Here is a 25,925-nt window from a genome sequence, read left to right as displayed (position 1 = left end):
GCTGTCATCATAACAGGTACCAACACAGCAGTATGCACTGCTGTAGTGATAGCAGGTACGACCTCAGTCGGTATACACTGCTGTAGTGATAGTAGATACTGCTATCGAGTTGGTAGATACCGCTATAGTAAATACTAAAACAGTCAGTATATACCACTACAGTCAGTCAATACTGCTACAGTCAGTATATACTACTATACAGTCAGTACATATTGCTACGGTGAGTAGCTACTAGAGTCAGTAGATACTATTATAGAGTGAGTAGATACTGCTATAGATTTTGTAGTTACTACTATAGTCAGTGGATACAACTATAGAGTCAGCAGATACTATACAGTTAGTCGTTACGAGTATATAGTCGGTAGATACTACTGTAGGCCCAGTAAATACTACTATGGTCAGTAGTTATTACAGTCACTAAATACTACTACACAGTCAGTAGCTACTACTGGCTCAGTAGATACTACGGTACAGTCAGTAGATACTACTACAGAGTCAATAGATACCACTTCCTCTGTTGTATGTAAGGTGTTGTTAGTATATATACCTACGAGGGGTAAAGATATTGAGGGGGGGGGAGACCACAATTTTCGGAAACATTTTGACATCAACTATTTACCCCACACTTTCTACAACTTTTTGGACTTGTGAAAGCCTCTTATATATTTGTTGGTGGAAAAATGTACAAACAGCCCACCGGGCTTTGACAATACCTTAGTATCTGTGTATATATGTAAGGTTTTTAAGAAAGATATTTTTCACCCGGGCAAAGCCGGGTACTTCCGCTAGTCTTTCTTATATATAAAAAGTCTCCGTGTGCTCGCGCTTGCGGGGGATTTGGCTCTCGGACGGTGGGGTTTAAGACCGAAATAATTTGGCAGGCGGCACGCCCTAAGCCCTGTGGTGGGAATAGGCTATTCCGTTTTCCCGTCCGTAAACTTTAAAGTAGTTTAATTAGCACATTTGTGCCGTTTCTATTTACTTATTGCACGACATCGACCGTACCAAGTGACGCCAATTGCGTGGGGGGGGCGGACCCTGCCAAGTCATGCGCGTTCGCTCCAGCTCACAGGGACATTTTATTTCACGCGTTTAACATGGAATAAATATACACATCACGCTGCCCATTTCTCTTCACAGTGTGATGTCCCCTGCACCATCCCGATGCGTGCAGTTACTGCTATAAAGTTCCAAGATATTAACTTAATATTCTTAAAGCGCTTACATAGCATTATTCTGCCTCGGCCGTTGGGATGGTGGGGGGGTAGCGGGCCCTGCCTGCAGCCTGGCAATGTCTCACCTCCTCCGGCTTGGCAATCTAGGCGAGGCCGCGGGCTCTACACGGGACGACGCATCACCACGCCAATGTAAAGTACAATTTTATTGCATCTTTCGCTAAGAACTGAGGTTTATTGTTTACTATTATTAAACAAATAAGTTTACAAATATTACAATGATAATGTTTGTGTGCACATAACAACTCTGCTTCGTTTACTATTATGAAACTAATAAGTTGCCTAATATTACTATTATAATGTTCATGTGTAGAAACTACATGTTTGTCCCTAAAGTCGATGTCTGTGTGTGTCAGTCCATATGTGTTTGTGTGCGTGTAAGTCGATGGGTTTCTACGTGTGTGGGTCCATGTCTGTGTGTAAGTCTATGTGTGTGTCTGTCTTTTTCAAACGGACAACGCCCCATGTGTGTGTGTACGTACAAATGTGTCAGTCCATTTGTGTGCATATCAGTCGCTGTGTGTGTGTTAGTCCACATGTGTGTGTAAGTCCATACATGTGTGTGTCACTCGATGTGTGTGTGTAAGTCAATGCGTGTGAGTCTATGTGCCTGTTAATCCATGTGTATTTAAAGTACATGTCTGTGTGTCACAGTCCATATGTGTATGTGTGTGTAGGGCAATGAGTGGGTCAGTCTATGTATGTGCGTGTAAGTACATGTGTGTTTACGTCAATGTGTGTGAGTCCACGTATGTCTGTGTGTGAGTCGATGTATGTGTGAGTCGCTGTATGTGTGTACGTCGATATGTGTGTGTAACTCCATGTGTGTGTATCTCAAGTGGATGTCTATGTGTGTGTGAGTCCATATGTGTGTGTGAGTCGATGTGTTTGTGTGTGAGTCGATATGTGCGTGTGTTAGTCGCTGTGTGTGCATGCGTCCATGTTAGTCAGTGTAAGTAAACTTTTTTCGCATGTCTGTAGGTCCATGTGTGCGTCTTAGTCCATCTGTGTGCTTTATAGACCTGCTCAAGGCCTACGACACCATCAGTAGGCCTGGGCTCTGGGTTGTTCTTCGTGCTTTCGCAGTCCCTCACCCTTTTCTCACGATCCTTAAGGACCTTCCTACTGGTGAGCGGCCCCACGTCAAACTACGTGGCCGTCAGTCAGAGCCATTCCCTCTACACCTTGGGGTGTGACAGGGATGTCCTCTGGCTCCCACATTATTTAACATATCTTTTGACCACGTAGTTCGTGAAGCCTTCGATGGCTGTACCGGAGAAATTACCATATGGTACAGATACAATGGGAGGCTGATCGATGCCCGGGTTCTGTCAAGGGATGGCTCCCTATTGCTCAACCACATTATGTATGCCGATGATCTGCTAATTGCTGCTCACTCGGAGGAGGAGTTCGAGGTGCTGCTGCTGAACCTGGAGCTTGCCACCAAGAGGTGGGCCTTACCATCAGCCCCATCAAAACTAAGCACCTGCCTGCCTGGGTATTTTCTACCATCGGACACTCCACCCCCACAACTCCCAATTGGGGATGGGGCAGTTGTGGAGACAGTGGAGAGTTTCCCATACCTTGCCAGTGTGCTAATGACCGGCTCCGGTTTAACAGCAGAGGTCGCACTCCGAATCAGTCGAGCCACATTATCTTTTCATTGGTTGCGTAAAACTGTGTGGAAGCTACCTGGTCTATCACTACGCACGAAGCTTCAGGTCTTCTCAGCCACAATCATTCCCTCCCTTCGCTACGCTTGCGCCCCCCTAATGGAACATCTTCGCCGGTTAGAAACATTTAGGATGGCGTGCCTACGATCCATCCTGGATTTAACCAGGCTGCATTGTGTGAGGAGCTCACAAATCCTTGAAAGATGTGGACAAAGTCCCATCGGTGACCTCCGGCAGGCAAGGCTGCATTGCCTGAGTCATGTAGCCCGCATGGCCAGCCACCGCATGCCTAAACAGCTTTTGTTCCGCCGGGTCGAGGGGGCTAAACGGGCGTGGCACGGGCTGGAGAAGACATGGAGTGATGTGCTACAGGAGGACTTGGAGCTGAGTCCACTTGCGGATGACTGGTACCAGCCGTGTCAAGATCGGCCACTGTGGAGGAGGGTCCTACTGGCCAGTTGGAGGCAGTCACCCTCCAACAACAACGGAGGGCGGAGGAGCGATGCTCACAACAACGAGCGGAGCGCCGGGTGGCTAAAGCACACAAAGTTGCCACAGTAGGGTCCACAGGTGGTGCATCAGCCAGTCTTCTCAGTCAGTCGACCTGTGCCATCTGGGTTTGTCCCATGACCTTTTGCCAGCCGGCGTTCGACACTTCACGTGGCCTCAAGGTGCACATAGCCTGGCACAAGCGTTGTTGTGATGTCACCACCACTTAGTGGCGAATGGCGGTTGTTGTTGTTCAGTCTATGTATGTATGAGTCCATTTGTGCATGTAACTCTATGTGTGTGTATCAATGGATTTGCTTGTGTAACTACGTGTCTGCCTTTTTCGCCCGGGCAACGCCGGGTACTAACCGCTAGTATAAACATAAATCTATGCATTGATTTATATGAAGACAAGTCCAGATATTGTGGCCAAGATTTAGCAAATTGTTTTTATTTACATAGCATAGCAATAATTTTTAATAGCAATATATTGGGGGGGGCATTTAGAGCATATTTGAATATTGAGGGGGATGTGTCCCCCCCATATATATTGTTACGGCCTTGGTTTAGAGTATTTGGTCGCTATCAATGTCCACATAAGCCACTTAATTGGGCTATCATATGTGGCCAGGTCGCTTCTGAAAAATAGCTATATATCTTCTTGGTTCTTTCGGTAAAGTCACGTAGAAGGGAAATAATAATATTAAAACATAAATACAATTCTCACAACGTTTCGGCCACAACGCAAGCAGCCGTCCTCAGATGAAGAACAGGTCTGTCGGAAAGACGCTGAGGACGACTGCTTGCGTTGTGGCCGAAACGTCGTGAGAATTGTATTTTATTGTTTTATTTGTATTATTTCCCTTCTACTTGACTTTACCGAAAGAACCAAGAAGATGAATCCCTGCAGTCACGAAAGCTTTAAATCGAAATTTAATAGCTATATAGCGAAGTGGGCCTTACCTGGTAAATTAAAAAGTGTAGTTTTCTTAACGATGTTGTTGGATGTATCGATGGATTCACTGAATATAATCAAGCCACTGAAGACGGCACTACGGTAGTGTAACAATAACAAAGTCGACCTCCTAAAGATGTGGCGCAGTGAAGTGTTAGAATATTTGCTATTTTGTTGTTTACCCAGGAAAGCCTCACCGAATTTTAAGACTTTCAAGATTGTGCTGCCACGTTTTCGCACAGGTTAAGATTTGTGATGTGGAATCCCAATGGAGTAATTTTTCAGTACTGTATTGGGGATGTTTGGCCCATTCCAGTGATATTGTGTATGTTGAACTTCTTTCGCACCTTACGTAGTCAACCGTGCTAATCGGAGACGCGGGGGTAGGACAACAAACGAAAGACAAAAAGCAGTTTTTGTGTGGGTTGTATGAACTGTAGGATGAAACCATGCGCAAGAAGCGAACCCATCTTGATATGTCTCCCAAGTGTTACTACTTTCCTGCCGCCCATCACGATGACGACATTGATGCAATGTAAGTGATACGTTGCCCCCTCTGTTCGTTACCCGCAGCCCTGTGTTCTGCTCTGAGAACGCGGCCGAGCGTGGGGAAGCCACGCGGATTCTCACCAGTGACGCGCGCCTCGTCTCCCCCCCTACTCCCCTCTGACGCGCACTCCGCAAACCACGTGGTGGACTACGCGCGCCGCGATTTGCTGCGACGGAGCGGTCACGTGGGTCTCGGGTGCTTACGGGAAGCGAGGAGTTGCTGGCGGGAAAGGTTTGTGGGTGGGCTGGCGGGCCTGGGGTGGGATAACAACAAGAGCGGCGGCGGTGGTGGCAGCGAGATCACACAAAGCGAGCAAACAAAAGCAGCAGCAACAGCAGCCCGCGACTCGAGCAGCAGCTACAGCAGCCCGCGACTCGAGCAACAGCAGCCCGCGACTCGAGCAGCAGCTACAGCAGCCCGCGGCTCGAGCAGCAGCAACAGCAGCCCGCGACTCGAGCAGCAGCAACCCGCGACTCGAGCAGCAGCAACAGCAGCCCGCGACTCGAGCAGCAGCTACAGCAGCCCACTCCCCACGCCCCACGTGGCAGCAGTGTCGGTCTGCGGCCGCAGCAGCAGGCATGGAAGTGAATCAACAGCCGTAGCAGTGGCGGCGTGAAAGCAAGGCGAGCAGCCTCCATGTTTGTTCTTGTACACCACCACCATCTTGTACACTACTTCCACCATCGTGTACACTACCACCATCGTTGTCGCCAATATGCCGCGGGTTTGTTATAGATCCGCTGCTGGATGAAAGCTTGCCCAAGTCGTGGCTCCGTGTGGAGTTTTGACCACCGCGTCGTGAGACGACCGCTGCGTTCGCGAACTCTCGCAGAGCAAAGCGTCGCGTCCATGTGAAGAGGACGGTACTAGGGGGGGGGCATCCATTGAGTCGGTACGCAACAAATCTGTCAACTTGACCCCTCCCTGTACGCACGCGGACTTTATACCCCCCACTGCGTATGTTCGCCTGACGCACCCCCTCCCCGAATCCTATAGAACGGCCGATATTTAATCCACGCAGAGACGATCAATGATTAACAATATTAACGTGTTTAAGAAAATAGTCCACCGCCGGACTATCTAACTCATTTGAAGGCCAATGTAGACATTATTATCGAGGCTTCACCCATCTCCCCTCCATGCGTACTAAGTGGATGGCCCTTTACTGTCCGTGGAAGCGGATATTCGGTGAATCGAGGTCACTTCCAAGTGGCCTCATCCAGCGCGGCGCACGACCACGGGGAGTAACGATTGTCACTCGCTCGTCACTCCCTCCTCTACTTTGTTGTTGCCGTGCAGTCGTTAAGTTTATTTAGTTTAACCCAGGTGAGAGAACTACGTTTATTTAGTTTAACCCAGGTGAGAGAACTCGAGACCAGCATGGCCTGGGGCATGAGTCGGCGAGCAGCGGCCGATGGTTGCCGCTGCTGCGTGATCCCAATGGAGTAAATGTCGATGTTATTTTAGAATTTGGCAACTTTTTAGACATTAACTCTTGCGAATGACAACCCACGACATCTGTCGCGTCCATTCTACGAAGCAGATAGCTCCCTTATCTTCTTTGTACACACGTCGAGCTAACACACCCGCAGTATTAATCGGGGCGGCCGCTGGAATCCAATCGTGAACCGCTTGCAACACGCAGCGAACCGCTGGGTGCCGGTCCCCATCACATCGAGACCACCACAGCCCCCGGTTAGACTGCGGGGGCCGTGACACGTGTTGACAGGTGTAGGAGAACGTGAATACTGTACCGGACCCTCCTGCATTGCTACTCTATAGCCTTCAGGCGTCGTCGCGGATGAAAACCTTTTCTGCTCCTGATAAAACATAAATACAAGTTCCGTAGGTGCATTTGGTAAGTGCGCCATTCCTACAGAGCGAAGGCTGTCATGAAGACGCAATGGTGATGCTTCATGAGCCTTACAGAACTTGTTTTGACTTCAGTCGACGACTGCAGTGACAACTCCCGAACAGTGGCCGACAGCAGTGAGTTGTTCCACGTCGGTGGGCGGGACATCACTGACGTGTGGACGTCACATGCCGGACATCACTGACGTGTGCGAGTGAATGAGTGAGCGGCGGGCGTGTTGATTCGTGCATGTCCTGATGGGCCTCTCCTAGTTCGACTCGGCCTCATGAGTAGCTGTTGCGGTATGTAAACATCGCAACTGGGGAGACAAAGGCGCCGGACGTGGTGCTGACCACCCAACCCCTCGTGTGTCGTGCCGGCCTTCATAGGTGCTCGCTAACAGCACTTGCCCCAACAGTCTGTTAAGGCTATGCGGGGGATCTCTGTCTTGTTGTATGGGTGAGTCCCTACAAAGGGCTGTACGGCACACGGTGCTCGCTAACAGCGCTTGCTCCAACAGTCTGTGTGTGTGGGATCTTCGTCGCTTTTGTCTTTGTGTATGGATGAGGTAGTGGGTGGACAGGTGGGTGGGAGAATGGTCAGTGGGTTTGTGGATGGGCGAGTGGGCGAGTCGGTGGTGAGTGGATGGACCGGACACTGCAGAGCTGCGTTGCGTGGACGATCAGGTCACGGGAGTTGATGACAAAAGGGCATTGGCGGAACCTGGCAGCAGGCACTGATCAGCCAGATAGGACGGTGCACATCCTTCTAAACACGAGGAGGGCGAGCAAGCACAGTTTTTAATCGACTGTGCTGTAGGGCGCGTGGTGGCAGCTGCGTGCATAAGAGAGTGAAGGGGGGATGATGGTGAACATCATTCAGACGTTGATGTGCTCATGTAGTGTTGGGTGATGTGTGCAGGTGGTGTGCTGATGTAGTGTTGGGTGATGTGTGCAGGTGGTGTGCTGATGTAGTGTTGGGTGATGTGTGCAGCTGATGTTCTGAAGTAGTGTTGGGTGATGTGTGCAGGTGATGTGCTGATGTAGTGTTGGTTCAAGTGTGTAGGTGATTCACTGATGTAGTGTTGGGTGATGTGTGCAGGTGATGTGCTGATGTAGTGTTCAAGTGGGCAGGTGATGTACTGATGCAGTGTTAGGTTATGTCTGCAGGTGATGTACTGATGTAGTGTTGGTTCAAGTGTGTAGGTGATGCACTGACGTAGTGTTGGGTGATGTGTGCAGGTGATGTACTGATGTAGTGTTAGATTATGTCTGCAGGTGATGTACTGATGTAGTGTTGCGTGCAGGTGATGTGCTGATGTCGTGTCGGGTGATGTGTGCAGGTGATTTTTGTTACATAGTGCTGGGTGAATTTGCAGGAGAAATGGATCCGGTCTCCCTCACAATTTACTTGAAGGGGATGGGGAATAATGCCTTTCAAGAGGGCTGCTACCTTGAAGCCCTCCAAATGTACGAGAAGGCTCTGCAGGTGCGCCTAAACTACTCCTACTCTTTCGGCAGGTATGCTAAAATGCAGACACAACTTTATTAAATTTTCATCTATTTATTTTAAGGCTTTTGGGGAAAAACACATGCAACAGACAATGCAAATAACAAATAAAAGTGATTTGTGAAATCTAATGGACAAGTTCAAATGGCATTTGTGACATCTCAACTGGTCACGTGTACGTTGTAACGGATTGACTGACGTTGATAAGCAGGTAGCAAAAATCAGCTGGAAATAACTTGGCTTGTTACAGGATTAAGGAATGTCACGAGCGAGCGTGCATTGTGCGATAGCAACGCAACGGGCACTCGAGAAAGGCAGCCACGGCCAACTGTATTTGTGCGGAACGATTCCGAGTCGTATTATATTTGAACCGTTTCGTTGATTCTCGTGTTCCGATTATGACCGTTAAATATATCGTTTGTTCGTCGTGCAATACTCCTTAAGGACCCTGTGCCCGTTCTCTGCAATATCGACGTTTTTGTTGCCGGCTGGTTAAATGGCGTCATCCACGTAACACATGAAAATACACTTAAAATTTGTCGCAAACTGAACAATTTTCCCCCAAAATCGGAAATAGTTGTGCCTCCCCTACCTGATTACTAGTTCGTTTTCGCTCAGTACCGTGTCGCGCTGTCGTGCGTTTTCTATCGCTGCCTGTATCGTATGGCTGTACATACGCTCTGCACTTCTACGATTCTTTCATTTAATCCAATATCTACCCTAACACTACCCATAATTCAACTAATGGAACATACTGTATCTATTTAAAGCTTTCGTGACTGCAGGGATTCATCTTCTTGGTTCTTTCGGTAAAGTCACGTAGAAGGGAAGTAATAAAATAATAAAAATAAAACATAATAAAATAAAATAATTCTCACGACGTTTCGGCTGCAACGCAAGCAGCCGTCTTCAGGTGAAGAATGAGACACTACCAAACTAGGAGCTTATATATAAGCTGCGTTGAAGGTGGAAGAGCGCCTTAACAAAAAGAATGTGCATATGAAGAGGAATTTAGCATATTCATGGAAATGCGTAGGCGTTGGGCGGGGGGGTTTCAAAGTCATATTATGCCCATGCATTATGCAGGATCAGCAGCACCAAGGGGGGGTGCAGGGATTAGCAGTAACAAAGGAAAGGAATCTACACTATGGGGACCTCATTTGCCAGTAAAAATATGATAATTGGTTCTTTACCCTTCTATCTGGCAACAAAACTGACACCTTTTTGCAAGGAGTCATGTTTGCATAGACCGCAATACCTGCAGTCATAAATACAAACAAAAGACATAACTCTGATAATGTGCACTGTCCTTGAAGTTGATTGGTCCACACCCGAGACAGCTTTCCTTCGAGCCTAGTCTCATATGGGTTGGACCAGATGACGTCGTGCACCTTTTGGCGTCATCTGGTCCAACCCATATGAGACTAGGCTCGAAGGAAAGCTGTCTCGGGTGTGGACCAATCAACTTCAAGGACAGTGCACATTATCAGAGTTATGTCTTTTGTTTGTATTTATGACTGCAGGTATTGCGGTCTATGCAAACATGACTCCTTGCAAAAAGGTGTCAGTTTTGTTGCCAGATAGAAGGGTAAAGAACCAATTATCAAAGGAAAGGAATGTTAATGATATGTAGCTGCAGTTACTCAACAACCACGTAGAAAACTAAAGTATAAACTACATAAAAAAAAAAACTAAAGTATAAACTGCATAGCACCATCAGTATACTTACTATACTCTACAATAAGCTGAGTTATTAACAGCAAGTAATACATTACAATTCTACGTCGTAAAAATTCTATAATATGCTTCCATCTAAACTTTATTCTCTTACATCACACGAGCATATACCGTACTATATACTGCCATAGATAAACCCAACATTAAATTATATACTGTATTGCTGTAAACCAACCTATACCTTATACATTTTAATATAATACTATGTATTATTCTACACACCTTAGGGTGTGTAGAATAATGTATTATTCTAGGGTGTGTAGAATAATGTATTATTCTACACACCTTAGGGTGTGTAGAATAATACTTAGTATTATATTAAAATGTATAAGGTATAGGTTGGTTTACAGCAATACAGTATATAATTTAATGTTGGGTTTATCTATGGCAGTATATAGTACGGTATATGCTCGTGTGATGTAAGAGAATAAAGTTTAGATGGAAGCATATTATAGAATTTTTACGACGTAGAATTGTAATGTATTACTTGCTGTTAATAACTCAGCTTATTGTAGAGTATAGTAAGTATACTGATGGTGCTATGCAGTTTATACTTTAGTTTTTTTTTAATGTAGTTCATACTTTAGTTTTCTACGTGGTTGTTGAGTAACTGCAGCTACATATCATTAACATTCCTTTCCTTTGTTACTGCTAATCCCTGCACCCCCCCTTGGTGCTGCTGATCCTGCATAATGCATGGGCATAATATGACTTTGAAACCCCCCCGCCCAACGCCTACGCATTTTCCATGAATATGCTAAATTCCTCTTCATATGCACATTCTTTTTGTTAAGGCGCTCTTCCACCTTCAACGCAGCTTATATATAAGCTCCTAGTTTGGTAGTGTCTCATTCTTCACCTGAAGACGGCTGCTTGCGTTGTAGCCGAAACGTCGTGAGAATTATTTTATTTTATTATGTTTTATTTTTATTATTTTATTACTTCCCTTCTACGTGACTTTACCGAAAGAACCAAGAAGATACTGTATCTAATTGTTTATGAATACCACGAAACATTTTTATAGTAATTGTTAACAGAAAGCGGTCACCTCCGAATGTTTGTTTACCATGCATTAGGCTAGGCCTAGACTTCTCCGATCATTCTTGGCTGAGTCCATAAACAAAGTGTAATTGTATGAAATAGAGTACCTACAGTAAATAACTCATGAAATTAAACTCATGACATGTACTTAAAATGAAGAAAACTAGCAATAGAGACAAGCACCGAGAGTAGACAAAATAATGCAGGGATACAGGAGAGACACAGCGAGACAAAATACAAAGACAAGCTCCCCCAATATAGCTTTACCAGACTGTTGGGGCAAGTGCTGTTAGTGAGCACCTACGAAGGCCGGCACCGCACAAGAGGGGGTGGCCGGCTAGCACCATGCCCGGCTGCCTGTCTCCCAGGTACTAATTTGAGGCTGAGTCAACCTAGGGGAGACCCAGGACCGGTTCAGATAATCGTCACTGGTGGTGGTCGTGAGCGGGAATCGAACCCGGGATACTGGGTTCAAAGCACAGTGCCGCCAACCACTCCACATAGAGATAGGCATAAGCTGGGTCCAAGACGTAATAACAGGTGATAATGCTTCCCCTTGTAGGCCAGGCCTATGCCAGGAGGTGTTTGTGCTTTTGTAGTGTGCTCCGGAGACGCATGTAGGGGTCACGTCTTTATTACACACACACACACCCTAACTACTGTACATCAACTTCTCGTACAGTCTATCTCGTGTACTTCTTCCACCCAGCCTATCATACGCCGCCTACGTAGCGTGCCTACCCCGGCTACGCTCCAGGTCCTCCGGCTATGATATCCTATGGGAGGCTGTCTGACCTGACCCAGCCAAGGTACAGGTCCAACCACTGGTTCCTCAGACCTGGCCCTTATAAGGACAGCAGGTAAGGGAGTCCCTAGGGTCTACCACTGGCCTCACAGTGCTCCGGCCCTTAAAAGGACGGCGAAGCTAGGGGTCCAGGGTCCTACACTAGCAGGTCTTCAGGCTTCGGTCTTCAACTGCCACGAACCTCTTCAGAGGTCTGCCTTATATACGTTTCTCAGCCGAGGGGGGCGGGGCTCTGGGGGATCGTAGAACCCCCCACAGCCCCCACCCGTTGGGAGGGGATGCGAGGGATCCCAGAATCCCCCACAGCCCAAACCGCTTCTGGGCTGTCTGCCGTTGCAGGCCAGTGCATCCGCAGCCCCCCAGCCGTTGGGAGTGTTTGCGAGGGAGCGTAGAACACCCCACAGCCCCCAACTGTTAGGAGGGGCCACGTGGGATCCCAGAACCTCTCAACAGCCCCCAACCGCTTCTGGGTTATCTGTCGTTGCCTGCAAGTGCAGCCCATCCATGGTGCTATACTGTCATGGGATGAACTGTTGCATTGGCAGTAATGACGTGTTTACAAAAAATATAAGAAGACCTTCGCTGTAAATTATTACATGATTCATTAATCGGTGCGAGTGGATTTCATTTAAGCAAACCCCGAGTCGTAGCATTAAGCGACTGCTCACGTGTGACTCCTGACAGAGATGTTTCCCAGCTCTTCTGCAACATGGCCATGACTTACATCAAGTTAGGGAGTTACGCAGATGCTGTGAACGTGTCGCGGAAGTCCATCGACGCTGACCAGCAATGGTACAAGGTATTGATTACAGGCGGCAAAGCCATACCTTCGCACGAGTAATCATAATCAACAACACAAATATCGTCTGTAAATATGTGCACTAGTCAGATGCTACGGTAATTCATATTTGGGATAATCCTGTGGGATTGTGAATGTCTTTTCAAATGCATTTAGAAGTTGTGCCATCATGTGGCCCCACGAAATTTCTTGGCAGCCCCCAGGAAGAGAGCCCGCTCAACAGTAATGTGGGACGCTACGCAGACGGGGAGATGAGGGAAACACAGGCACACAGAGAGAGATGTATGTGGGGAGCAGTACTGTCGTGCTTGTCGCGCTGCACTACAAATCCGATGACCCGATTTTGAGTCCCACTCACGGCCAACACCAGTGACCATTATCTGAACCGCTCCTGGGCTTCCCCGAGTTCGACTCAACCTCAAATGAGTACCTGGTGCATTGTGTAAACATCGCAACTTGGGGAGACATGGGCAGCCGAGCATGGTGCTGGCCACCCACCCCCTCGTGTGCCATGCTGGCCTTCATAGGTGCTTACGAACAGCGCTTGCCCCAAAGTCTGTTCAAGCTATAAGAGTGGATTTTTGTCTTTGTGTGTAGGGTTACTATCGGCTGGGCGAGGCATACGCTGGGCTGGGCGAGGCAAAGGAAGCGGTCGCTGTGCTACAACAGGGCCTGGCTGTCCTGCTCGTCTCCCCTGACCACACCATCGTCCACACCATTGAATTCCTCATGGAAATATTCAAGGCCATTAACTGTTAGTATGCCTTTGTTTTTTTTACTCTCTGTAGACATGGAGCATTAGGTGTGATGTTATCCAATGGTGGGCAAAGCGAGGAGCGCCACGGTAACGGCGACGAGTGAAACTGTCTTCGAGGCACGCAGCGTGCCGCACACTCACCGCAACATAGGCACGTGTGGATTTACGCATAGAGGTCACTTACTAGATAATGTGGATCTGTATAGCATGTATCTAAATGTGCTTTCATCTCAAGGCGCTGTACGGAGACTGTGCACGCAGTTATTTTGGAGACCTAGGGAATGCACACACATGAACACCATGTTCCACACTAGCAGCTGACACACACATGCACGTGTAGTGTAGTAGAACGACACTACTGTGTTGGCTCGATATGGGGGCTGTAGGCGGGTGTCACGGAGGTCGTGTCAGGCCGTGCCACTCTGCGTGAACCCAACAGGACACGTGATCGGATAAAGGGGGGCCAGGGGCCCCAGGGAGGTCACGTGGTTGGGGGCTCGGGCCTTCCCGAAGGATCGGTAAGGGGGGAGTGGCCTGGGGCAGAGCCGGCCACGGGTGTGGACGAAGAGCTGGGCTGTTCTGCTGGGTCAACTCTGGGATGAAGCGATACCATCTACGATCCTCGGTCTCCGGTCCAGGAATGTAGTATCCTGGTGTGTTATCTAAGTTAGGAATGGTGGTTACCACCCTATGTCGTTATCCTGTTAATGTTAAGAGTTACCTGTTGTGTTTAGCTTATGAATAGTTTTGCCGCCAAAGTTCGAGTGTGCGCCAGAGGTCGCAAACCGCAAACGGGTTTTGATTCCTTACCCATACCCGTACCCGGCCGCACCAGGGTCGCAAACGGGTACCCGTACCCGACTGGGTACGGGTAGCCGTGTATTGGGTAGGGTACGGGTATCGGGTACCCGATTGCGACCTCTGGTGTGCGCCTGAATTTAACCCACTTCACACATATGAGTACACGCACATGAACGCCACTTTCCTCACCAGCAGCTGACACACGATCACACAACAACAACAACCGCCATTCGCCACTAAGTGGTGGTGACGTCACCACGACGCTTGTGCCAGGCCATGTGCACCTTGAGGCCACGTGAAGTGTCGAACGCCCGCTGGCAGGAGGTCACGGGGCAGACCCAGGTGCCACGGGTCGACTGACTGAGATGACCGAGATGGCCGGCTGATGCACCATCTGTGCCCACTACTGTGCCAACTTGCTGTGCTTTAGCCACCCGGCACTCTGCTCGTTGTTGTGAGTGTCGCTCCTCTGCCCTCTGTTGTTCTTGGAGGGTGACTGCCTCCAACTGCCCAGTAGTGTCCTTCACGAGCCTCCTCCACAGAGGCCGATCTTGACACCGCTGGTAATAGTTATCGGCAAGTCCACTCAGCTCCACATCCTCCTGTATCACGTCACTCCATCTCTTCTCTAGCCCGTGCCGCGCCCGTTTAGCCCCCTCGATTCCGCTGAACAAAAGCTGTTTGGGCATGCGGTGCTTGGGCATGCGGGCTACATGGCCCAGCCAACGCAGCCTTGCCTGCCGGAGTCGCTCACCGATGGGACTATGTCCAGATCTTTCACCCCAAGGTGTACAGGGAATGGCTCTGACGCCCGGCCACGTAGTTTTACCCGGGCCTGCTCACCATCATGAAGGTCCTTAATGAGCGTGAGCAGAGGGTCAGGGACTCCCTACACCTCTACTGTAGCAGACAGACAGAAAATATGGTATCTGTGCAGGACCGCCCTTTCCTGAAACCGCATTGGGGCTCCGCAAGCCTCTCCTCAGCGTGCCTCGCAAGGCGATGTTAAATAATCCTTGCCAGGACCTTTCCCGGCACACTGAGGAGTGAGATGCCCCTGTAGTTGTTACAGTCTGTGTGGTCCCCCTTCTCAAAGAGGCGGACCACCAGGGCATCCTTCCAATCCTGCGGAACCCATCCAGTGGCACAGACTGTTGTTATGATGTCATGTAGAGCAGTCTGCGCACAAACGCCACCCTCCCTCAGCATTTCGCTTGGGAGATCATCTCTGCCCGGTGCCTTTCCTGGTTTCAGACTCTGGATCGCCTTCAGTACTTCCTCAACGGTTGGCACCTCAGCCAGCCACTCACAGGGGGTGACTTCCTCCTCCAATATTTGAGGCACCGCAGCCTCAGCAGGGTCATCCCCACTTTGTCCCATGATGTTTTCCAGGCTGAGGGATTCCCCCTCCCCCAGGACCTAACAGAAATGCTCAGCAAATCTGCAAACTTGTTCCTGGGGGTCGGAGATTGGATCACCGTTCTTTCCCTTAATGACGGTAATAGGTGTGGCGCTGCAGGTTACTTTTTTGTTGGGGTTAAATAGGGATTTGTGATCGCAGGCCATTGAGGCAGCCTCCATCTCCTCAGCAACCCGCGACCACCACCCATCCTTGCAGCGCCTCACGGCTCTCCGAACCTCCGAGCAGAGGCTGCGGTAAGCCTCCTCATTCTCTGATGTGGGATGCTGTAGACGACTAGAGTGGGCCTGTTGCTTTTTCTCAACCATCCTGAACACCACCTCTGTCAGCCAGGGTCTCTGGGGAGGTCTGGACCGCATACCCAAAGCAGCCATTGCAGCTGCATGAGTCACAGTCCTGAACCTTGCCCATTTCCCCTCGACATTAGGAGGAGTGGGGGACGATGCCAACCCCAGCCGCAAACGATGATGAAATTCTCGCTTGCAACTTCCATCAGCTACAGTGAGGGAAAAAAGTATTTGATCCCCTGCTGATTTTGTACGTTTGCCCACTGACAAAGAAATTATCAGTCTATAATTTTAATGGTAGGTTTATTTGAACAGTGAGAGACAGAATAACAACAAAACAATCCAAAACAACACATGTCAAAAATGTTATAAATTGATTTAAATTTTAATGAGGGAAATAAGTATTTGACCCCCTCTCAGTCAGGAGATTTCTGGCTCCCAGGTGTCTTTTATACAGGTAACAAGCAGAGATTAGGAGCACACTCTTAAAGGGAGTGCTAATCTCAGCTTGTTACCTGTATAAAAGATACCTGTTCACAGAAGCAATCAATCAATCAGATTCCAAACTCTCCACCATGGCCAAGACCAAAGAGCTCTCCAAGGATGTCAGGGACAATATTGTAGACCTACACAATGCTGGAATGGGCTACAAGACCATCGCCAAGCAGCTTGGTGAGAAGGTGACAACAGTTCATGCGATTATTCTCAAATGGAAGAAACACAAAAGAACTGTCAATTTCCCTCGGCCTGGGACTCCATGCAAGATCTCACCTCGTAGAGTTGCAATGATCATGAGAACGGTGAGGAATCAGCCCAGAACTACATGGGAGGATCTTGTCAATGATCTCAAGGCAGCTGGGACCATAGTCACCAAGAAAACAGTTGGTAACACACTACGCCGTGAAGGACTGAAATCCTGCAGTGCCCGCAAGGTCCCCCTGCTCAAGAAAGCACATATAAATGCCCGTCTGAAATTTGCCAATGAACATCTGAATGATTCAGAGGACAACTGGGTGAAAGTGTTGTGGTCAGATGAGACCAAAATGGAGCTCTTTGGCATCAACTCAACTCGCCGTGTTTGGAGGAGGAGGAATGATGCCTATGACCTCAAGAACACCATCCCCACCGTCAAACATGGAGGTGGAAACATTATGCTTTGGGGGTGTTTTTCTGCTAAGGGGACAGGACAACTTCACCGCATCAAAGGGATGATGGACGGGACCATGTACCATCAAATCTTGGGTGAGAACCTCCTTCCCTCAGCCAGGGCATTGAAAATGGGTCGTAGATGGGTATTCCAGCATGACAATGACCCAAAACACACGGCCAAGGCAACAAAGGAGTGGCTCAAGAAGAAGCACATTAAGGTCCTGGAGTGGCCTAGCCCGTCTCCAGACCTTAATCCCATAGAAAATCTGTGGAGGGAGCTGAAGGTTCGAGTTGCCAAACGTCAGCCTCGAAACCTTAATGACTTGGAGAAGATTTGCAAAAGGTAGTGGTACAAAATCCCTCCTGAGATGTGTGCAAACCTGGTGGCCAACTACAAGAAACATCTGACTGTGATTGCTAACAAGGGTTTTGCCACCAAGTACTAAGTCATGTTTTGCAGAGGGGTCAAATACTTATTTCCCTCATTAAAATGAAAATCAATTCATAACATTTTTGACATGCGTTTTTCTGGATTTTTTTGTTATTCTGTCTCACTCTTCAAATAAACCTACCATTAAAATTATAGACTGATCATTTCTTTGTCAGTGGGCAAACGTATAAAATCAGCAGGGGATCAAATACTTTTTTCTCTCACTGTAGCTGAGACCAGGCCACCTTAGGTTGGAATGGGGTCCTGGGTGTACACCCACCACCAGAGTGGAAGAATGTCAGGCGCATCTTACAGATGACAAGTCAATGGTCAGAGGGCAGATCAGCTCCACGGTAGGTCCTGGTGTCAAGAACATGGGCTCACATCCGCTGGTCCATCACTATGTAGTCCAGCAGATGTTCTTGCTTGGACCCAGCATGCATCCATGATGTGTGGATGTGCCGATGCCGGAACAGCGTGTTGAATATTACAAGCCCATAGGCTGCTAAAAAATCTAGCAGCCTCCTACCATTGTTATTGAGCTGATCTGGCCCATGCCTTCCAATCACTCCAGACCAGGTGCCAGCATCATGACCAACTCGGGCATTGAAGTCACCCAACAAGATGACTATCCCTCCACGGATGTTCGTCTTCGGTGGGGGCATAAGTAACCACAACCACCACTCCTCGCCTCCGGTTGACGGGAAGGCGAGCCCAAAGTAGCCTGGGGCTTGCAGCTTCCCACACCTCACCGCCACGCTCCCACACCCCCTTCATTATTTTGTTCAGAAGAAGAGCCACTCCCTGTTGTTTGGCAGTCTCCTGCCCCGAGGAGAGGACTGTCCACCCCTCATGGTGGCAGGAGCCAGAGCCAGTCCACCGGACCTCCTGAATGCCATAGATATCCAGGCAGTACCGATCCAGCTCCCGACAGAGGAGTGGCAGCCTCTCCTCTGCAGTGAGCGTTCGAACATTCTACATGGCCATCCATAGTGGCTTTTTGTTATTTCTGGAGGAGACCCGATCACACACACACATGCACACACACACACCAATGTCAGTTTTCTTAATATAATGTTTCCCTTCGTTTTACCCCTATGGTGATAATGCTATGTTTTGTCTTTATGTATGCTCCCACGCTTGACTTGGTGGCCTTTCTGTCTGTGTTGGCCGCAGGCAAGACCTACAACAAGAGCCTGTTTGTAGGGGTTCTCAGGATGCTTCAAGAACAACCACTGCTACACACGGAGAAAGTGTGGCACCACCTGCTGCACGAGATGGCAAAGCAGGGCCTCTGGAAGGCACGTGTGGCCGAACCGCAAGTCATGCGTGCCAATCGTGTCTGATGCCTACAGGCGCGACATCTCCTGCTCAGCCTTATGGGATTGCCACCGAGCGCTTGTCGTATATTTTCTGAAAGCAAGGAAACGTATGCAGCACTGTGGAGCATAGTACAGCACAATGATGGGGTTTGCTGCACTCCGTTCTGCCGTTAACGTAGCGCGTATATAGACACATGCAGCGTTCACTTCGTAGACGCACGCACTTAATTAGCGGTATTTAATATTGTACGATCCATTCAACGCGTGCGCAGTTCCCAGGTAATCATGCCCTATTCAAATTAACAGCAGTGTTTTCCAATGACTCGTGCTGGTTTACCTGACCGATATTAATGCTTGGGATATAGCCCTCTGTCGTGGAGTGTGGGTGATGTTGGTTTTGATTTGTGTCCGGTGTGCAAATAACAGGAGATGTACATCGTGGTGTGTACGCCCGATGACCTCCAACCCCTAAATTCCGTGGTCGGAGCGGAGCCAGCATTATTCGTCACTCTCTACTCCCTCTTTCAGGTGGGTCGATGATTTTATGATGTGGCTGTAGAATTTTTCTGGTCACTTGTGTTGTGGAGGTCATTTCGTTTTGAATTATTTTTTTTGCGATTGCCCTAAAGAGGTGGACGTGTGAGTCAGAGGTCAGAGTGCTGAGCTGTCGCCACTCAGGGTCTGGGTTTAAATCCAGGCAGCCGCATGTGATTAAACTGGGTCTCAAGTGTAGGGAGTTGATATATTCCCAGTTACCAATGATTGCACAAAAACAACATCGCAATCAATTTGGTTCTTTGCTGCATTTGGGTAAATTCCGCGTCTGGCTTAACAAGCTCGGGTTGACTGTCATGTGACGAACATCACTGTCGATGGCAGAGCAGGAGGGAAAGTGCTGCCCCCTACTGTGTCAAATAGAGGTCGCTTGAAGGAATCTCAGAGGTAGTTCTGTGTTATATTCTTCTCTGGGGCCTTCTCTTGACATGAAGAGTTGAACTAATTCAAGCGTTTTACCATAGGATGACCATTATTAGCTTTTGACGCCGTGTTCATATTATCAACCACTTTGGAATGACGAGTTGCGTTGACCCCATGGCCGGGATTTGAACTGCCATCCTCCCAATTGTAAATCAAGTGCTGTGATCAGAGACACCAAAGCAACTATGACATGTGCAAACATCGTCAGTCAGGATCTATCCACTGCTGAATGATGGCTCACCAAGCCATCTTCCACCATTGTGCGAAACAGCAATCCATCTCACTCCTAAACACCTGTTGCTTCCAGTGGTCTGCCTCCCAGGTGGACGTCCTCTCAGCTGTATTTCCTCCTTCGGCTGCCATTTCCACGTTAAACTATACTATACACTCTATGTTTATTTTACCAGGTAAGGCCCATTGAGCTGTATAGCTCTTTTTCTGAAGCGACCTGGACAGAAATGATAACCCGACCATGTGGCTTATGTGGAAATGTATAGCGGCCAAATGTTCTCAACGCATGTTTCTAAATGTGGAGGGAAAACCCGGAGGACTCGGGGGAAATCTCCACGCCAGAGAGAACATGCAAACTCTAAATATACACGCGTTGGAGTCAGGATTGAACCCACAACCTCCTGTATACCAGGCGAAGTAGTTAACATCTCACAACCATGGCACCAATCTCAACTACCGGCCATCGTTCTCCTGCCCAAGGCCAGTTAGTGTCCTTAATGGTCAATATGTTGCCTTGTTGTATATTTCGGTTGTAAAAAATATGAATGTTGTGTGTAATTAGTGAAAATGTCTTCTTGGTTCTTTCGGTAAAGTCACGTAGAAGGGAAATAATAAAATAATAAAAATAAAACAATAAAATAATTCTCACGACGTTTCGGCCACAACGCAAGCAGCCGCCCTCAGGTGAAGAACAGGTCTGTGGAAAGACCTGTCAGAAAGACCTGTTCTTCACCTGAGGACAGCTGCTTGCGTTGTGGCCGAAACGGCGTGAGAATTATTTTATTGTTTTATTTGTATTATTTTATTACTTCCCTTCTACGTGACTTTACCGAAAGAACCAAGAAGATGAATCCCTGCAGTCACAAAAGATTTAAATCGAAATTTAGTGAAAATGTATTATTATTTAATTAAATGCAGTTATTACGTGTTATTAATTGTAAAATCAATTAATAATTGGTGTGCTTATGATAAATAACAATTTTGAATAAAGAATAGTTATTCCGAATTATGAATTCAAGGTCATTTAGTTGATTAAATTAGACCGTTAATGAATAGATTATCGTATTCATCACAATTATTAGCTTTCACGTTGTCTAGGGGTATGTATTATCAATCATAATATCAATGATTCTTGCTTTCAACATTTACTGATTTTCGCTTTATCAATTATTGGCAATTATATCAGGTCTCAAAATTCAGATCTCACCGCAGGATACCGTTCTCGCAATTGAGAAGCATGATGCATGAGTTAAGAAGGTAGCACTCAGACCCTTCTTGATCTAAGAAACTTTAATGTCAACTTACATTGACATCCAACATTACTTATCAAAGTAGAACTACAATATACCTGGAAGGTAATGACGACTTGACACATTTCTCTTCAGATGGCACTTTATTGAAGATACGTTCACTTGACATCGGCGGAGACCCCACTGCAACAGCACCGAGTCTCCCGCGCATCTCCCTTATAACCAACCGAGGCCGCGCCCCCCTTCCCGAACCTTATCGCTGACTGGACGCTCGCTTCACCGGCAGACTCTACCGTCCTCTTCCGTCACCTGACCACGCTCCCTTCTCGATCATTCCCGTAGCCACCAGTCCCTTTGCACTCACAACTGATACCCCCATCATTACATCTCGTAGCCACCAGTCCCTTTGCACTCACAACTGATACCCCTGCTGTCATTACCTCCCGTGGCCACTAGTGCATTTACACTGTCGGCCGACTCCCCTGTCGGGGATTGTTCATAAGATCATGCAAAGTAGTAATATAAAACCTTTTGACCCTGAGCTGCATTGCCATGTAGTCGTATGTCCTCATCAAAGTTAAAGTTTAATACCATGATCAAGAATATTCATATGCAGTGGCTGTCATTATGAACGTTTCGACTCTAAACACCAGGATGTATTCTAAATTAAAGTTCAGATACTGAGTGTGGCCGGTTCCCTGTCATGGGCGTAGTTAAAACAGCAGGGTGCCCATTTATGGCCTTTCTGGTGATGCCTGTGCTCAAGGAAGGAGTTTCACAGGTTCATGTAACTTATCATCCCAAGCCATCATGCCTGTTTGTTTTCCAACTACTGTGCTAATTGATCGTTTGCTACAAATGTCTACAAGGAACAGACAAGATCGCATTTTTAAATTATCTTTTAGAAAAGTCAAATCTACAGCAGCCTCTAACTTGTGATTATTCTCTAATCTCCCTGTCTCTCGGTGCATTCCAACGTATGCCTCACCGTGCTTCTTTGTGTAATTTCCAGCTTTTATTTCAGTGTTTTCCGTCGGCCTCCATGTTTCTCGTCCATGCCATGGCAGGGTCTTATTTGGTGATTATGATCTAAGCAACCTGGCAAGTGGCTCAGTGGCAGAGCAAACGGTTCCCAGTCAGAGGGCTGTGAGTTCAAATCCTGGTTGGGAGTTGACTTAGCCCATCACCCCTCAATGTTTGATAAAATGAGCACCACTTTGTGAGGATGTCAGCAGTGGTTGTCAAGTTTCAAGGGAGGAGAGCTGTGATAAACTGGCGTGTGAGGCCCTGTGTTTTTTGACGAGTGCCCTTTGTTCCCACAGCTGTTGGCCCCGGGTCAAGAGAAGTGGATCTATTTTTTGGTTACGTGGCTCATCAGCCACGGTGCCAAGCCCGCCTCCATCGGAGCCAACCCCTTGCATGCTGTGATGATTCTCATCCTTTACATGGGCATTTATTGTAAGTAACAGAAGTGCGCAGAGTGATTATTCAAGGTACACAAGTGGGAAACGCATAAGAGTGTTAACCCAGGGTTACTATTGTATGTATGTATGTTGAACATATTTTGCACCGTATGTAGCCAACCGTGATAACCGGAGGTGCGGGAGAAGGACGACAAACTTAACACAACCTCGCAGTTTCTAAAGACATGCGTTCTCAATCTAGATGATTTAAAAGTGCATCGTGCCAGTGGCTTCCTAATGTCGGAAGAAAGAGTGTTCCAGACGGCCGCAGAAGCGCAACCGGAAGCGCGCGATGCAGTGACCGTCTTCATTGTTAATTCTAGTGTTCTCTGTCACACTGGAATTATTGAAGGTTGTTTGGGATAAAAATTGAGAAATTAAGTAAATTTGAGTGCTTCTGGAAAATGTAATTCAGCAATTTAAATCCACATTGCAATGTGCCAAAATAAGAGTATTTTAATAACTACATTCCCGCAAATATAATGGGGCCAAAAACAAAACATTTGAGTATTTTTCTAGTCACAAGCATAGTTTCGCCCGTGTTAATACAAATTGTCACCTAGTCGTACTAGAACAGCCTTACATACATCGCTCGCTCACTATTGGCTATACACATACACATGAGACGTGTTCTGCATGTGTGCCATATGCCAGTGTTTGTCGATACGTGAACTGCTGATGACACACTGAAAATCAAAACCAGTCCAGAGGTTGCTTGTATTGAATCAATACTGCTGAAACAACGAGATGCGCAAAAAATACTTTTGTTTATGTGGAGTGATAGGCACGTGGATGAGAAGCATTGTCAACCTCGTTTGCATGACGCCGCATTAGAGAGAAGCAATGGAGAAGTTTGATCATTTCTGAGTTTCAAATGACACGTCCAAATTCTTAGGTTTTTCGGTAAAGTCACGTAGGTAAAAACATTAAAAAGTAAAATAAAATAAAAATCACGACGTTTCGGAGGCAACACAAGCTTCCGTCTTCAGGTGGTACCGTCACAGCCACGACAGCTGTATCAAGTAAATGAGAGATTGCAGAAGCTACCACTCCGTTTATATAATGGTTGGAGAAGGTGGTGGGGCAAGGGCCGCATACTTTTATTAATATGGTAAGGTGAGGCTTAAGACTAAGAATAGACTGCATAACAAAGGCTGAGCCTTTGTTATGGAGAGGTGCGGTTTGTGACTCAACCTGTAACAGGGAGACCACCACTAGACATGGTAAAACTGTGATGGTTGTCTGTCAAATAAGATTGGCAAATAAGTGTAGTTAAATCTTTTTTGCATGGTTAATCACATCTTTCCAATGATTACTCAGTTTGTAACCTCAGACACGTCCAAAGTCAGACACGTCCAAAGTTTCCACGGTGGTGTTAATGAAGATGATGATGACGATGTGTGAGCATGACTGACAGTGTGTAACCGCATCCCAACGCCGCTTGTTTCTGGGTGGCAGGTAATTTCTGGCTGGTGAACGAGCTGGTTTGCAAACATGGGATGGACATCAATGACCAGGATGCACAGGGGCAGACTGTCCTGCACCTGGTGGCGAGGACGCGGTACTCCAGAGACCGTAAGGCTTCTACGAACGTGCGTGGGTGGGTGTGGGGAAAACCAGAGGAGAAGGCGCCCAGGGGGAGAAGGGGTTTTAGTATCGGTAGTTGTAGCCGGGTTGCCATGTGTGTTGGAAAGCTTAGAGTGTGCGCGCCTCGTAGATTTAACGACAAAAAGACGTGTGTGCAGCAGCATTGCGTGTACTACAGCTCTTGGGCCTGAACCAGACCACCAGCTCAAAAGAACTGAATGCTCAGAAATTGAGTGCTAATGTGTGAGTCTCAATGGCTTCAAAGTATGTACGTATGTCTGAACTTCTTTCGCACCGTGCGTAGCCAACCGTGCTAATCCATATCCGGGGCTCCCAGGGGTCTATAGAAGTAGTGGACGTTGACTACTTTACTCTTGATTAGTCATGAAGACGAAACCGATTTACAGTTGTGTCTTTGTTTCACTGCTTCCTTTGGCTGGGACGGCCACATTTACTCAACCTTTTGAGTTGGTGGTCTAAACGAAAATATTTCCGCACGTTCGGTTCCTTTGACCAGGTTGGTCTGGATGAGGCTGACAATTTTTGTACGTGCAATACTACACTGTGTATTGTTAAGTCGATTTGTTTCCAGTCTGCATTGATGTTTCGGCTCTGATGTGTGTTCCCGTGACTTACAGATTTGAACCGTTAACAGTGATTTACAGTGTGAAATGTTACTGTTGGTCGCAGAGGCCATTCGTGTAATTCAGATCTGATTGGCTCTAGTTTTTCTCCATAATTGCACTTTTGATCACTTTGTTTCCCCCGTTTTATTAATCATTTACCCATCTCTCACGCAAAAGATATCTCTACTCTTTGGGTCTTTCGGTAAAGTCACATAGGTAGAAAATAATAGATCACGACGTTTCGATCGCAACACAAGCGCCCGTCATCAGGTGAGACAATCGCAGCAGGGAAACTGCTGAAGCAGGCGAGAGAGCTGCCGTGACAAGAGGCTATCTAGGTAGGGTACGTGGGCGGGGCTAGAGATGGGAGAGAAGGGGGGCTTGGGCAGCAAGATCGGTGGCAGCCAGCAAGATCTGCGGTGGACGGGAGAGCTCGCCAGGGTGAGAGATAGAAGGGGGGGCAGATCAAGATCGGCGGCAGGGCTCGAGTGGGATATGGGGGGAGAGAGAGCTGCCACGATCGGCGGCAGGGGGGAGAGAGGGGGTGGGCAAAGATTAGGGAGGGGAGGCAAGTGGGGAGAGAGAGGGGTGGGGCATAGATAATCGGTGGTCAGGGGAGAGAGAGAGGCTGTGTTAGTGAATGTGGCTCAGAGAGTCGAGAATAGCTGTTAACATAGGCAGGTAAGAAGGGGACATCACCACCAGTTATGACTTAAACCGGTTAATAACGTCCTTCCAATGATTGCTCAGTTTGTATCCCTCTTCTCCGTTGAAATTGTGTCTGTGTTTATATAGCTGGATGGCTTCATGGACAAATTTTTGAAGGTAGCCCGAAGGTTTGCAGAGTACCATGGTCTCGGATAAAACAATGTCGTGTGAGCCCACCGCGTTAAAACACTGATCCGCCACGGCAGAGGTATTGGTTCTGCCGTGTCTCCCGCCGCCGGACTTGCTCTGCCCCACCCCCAACCCCCCCTCT

At 47.7% G+C, this 25,925-nt stretch overlaps 1 protein-coding gene across 6 annotated transcripts in view; it reads left to right on the top strand.

The window, feature by feature from the left end:
- Positions 1-5,653: 5,653 nt before the first annotated feature.
- TRANK1 (tetratricopeptide repeat and ankyrin repeat containing 1) overlaps positions 5,654-25,925 on the top strand; it is a 52,566-nt gene continuing 32,294 nt past the window's right edge. Inside the window, exons 1-8 of one of the 6 annotated variants that reach the window (XM_061566312.1) lie at positions 5,654-5,794; positions 8,133-8,274; positions 12,531-12,645; positions 13,243-13,399; positions 18,666-18,790; positions 19,238-19,339; positions 22,593-22,728; positions 24,192-24,308. In XM_061566312.1, coding sequence (XP_061422296.1) covers positions 8,138-8,274; positions 12,531-12,645; positions 13,243-13,399; positions 18,666-18,790; positions 19,238-19,339; positions 22,593-22,728; positions 24,192-24,308 — 889 coding nt within the window. In that variant the 5' untranslated portion in view covers positions 5,654-5,794; positions 8,133-8,137. Of the gene's footprint in view, positions 5,795-6,956; positions 7,057-7,200; positions 7,214-7,394; positions 8,275-12,530; positions 12,646-13,242; positions 13,400-18,665; positions 18,791-19,237; positions 19,340-22,592; positions 22,729-24,191; positions 24,309-25,925 lie in introns of those variants that run through there. The other 5 variants (XM_061566313.1, XM_061566310.1, XM_061566311.1 and 2 more) reach the window with 5 other exon arrangements.

This window comes from Lethenteron reissneri, chromosome 36, assembly GCF_015708825.2.
Source record: "Lethenteron reissneri isolate LAM-NWPU_2019-01 chromosome 36, ASM1570882v1, whole genome shotgun sequence".
NCBI classification, from domain to species: Eukaryota; Metazoa; Chordata; class Hyperoartia; order Petromyzontiformes; family Petromyzontidae; genus Lethenteron; species Lethenteron reissneri.
This window is presented reverse-complemented; position numbering and strand designations above follow the sequence as displayed.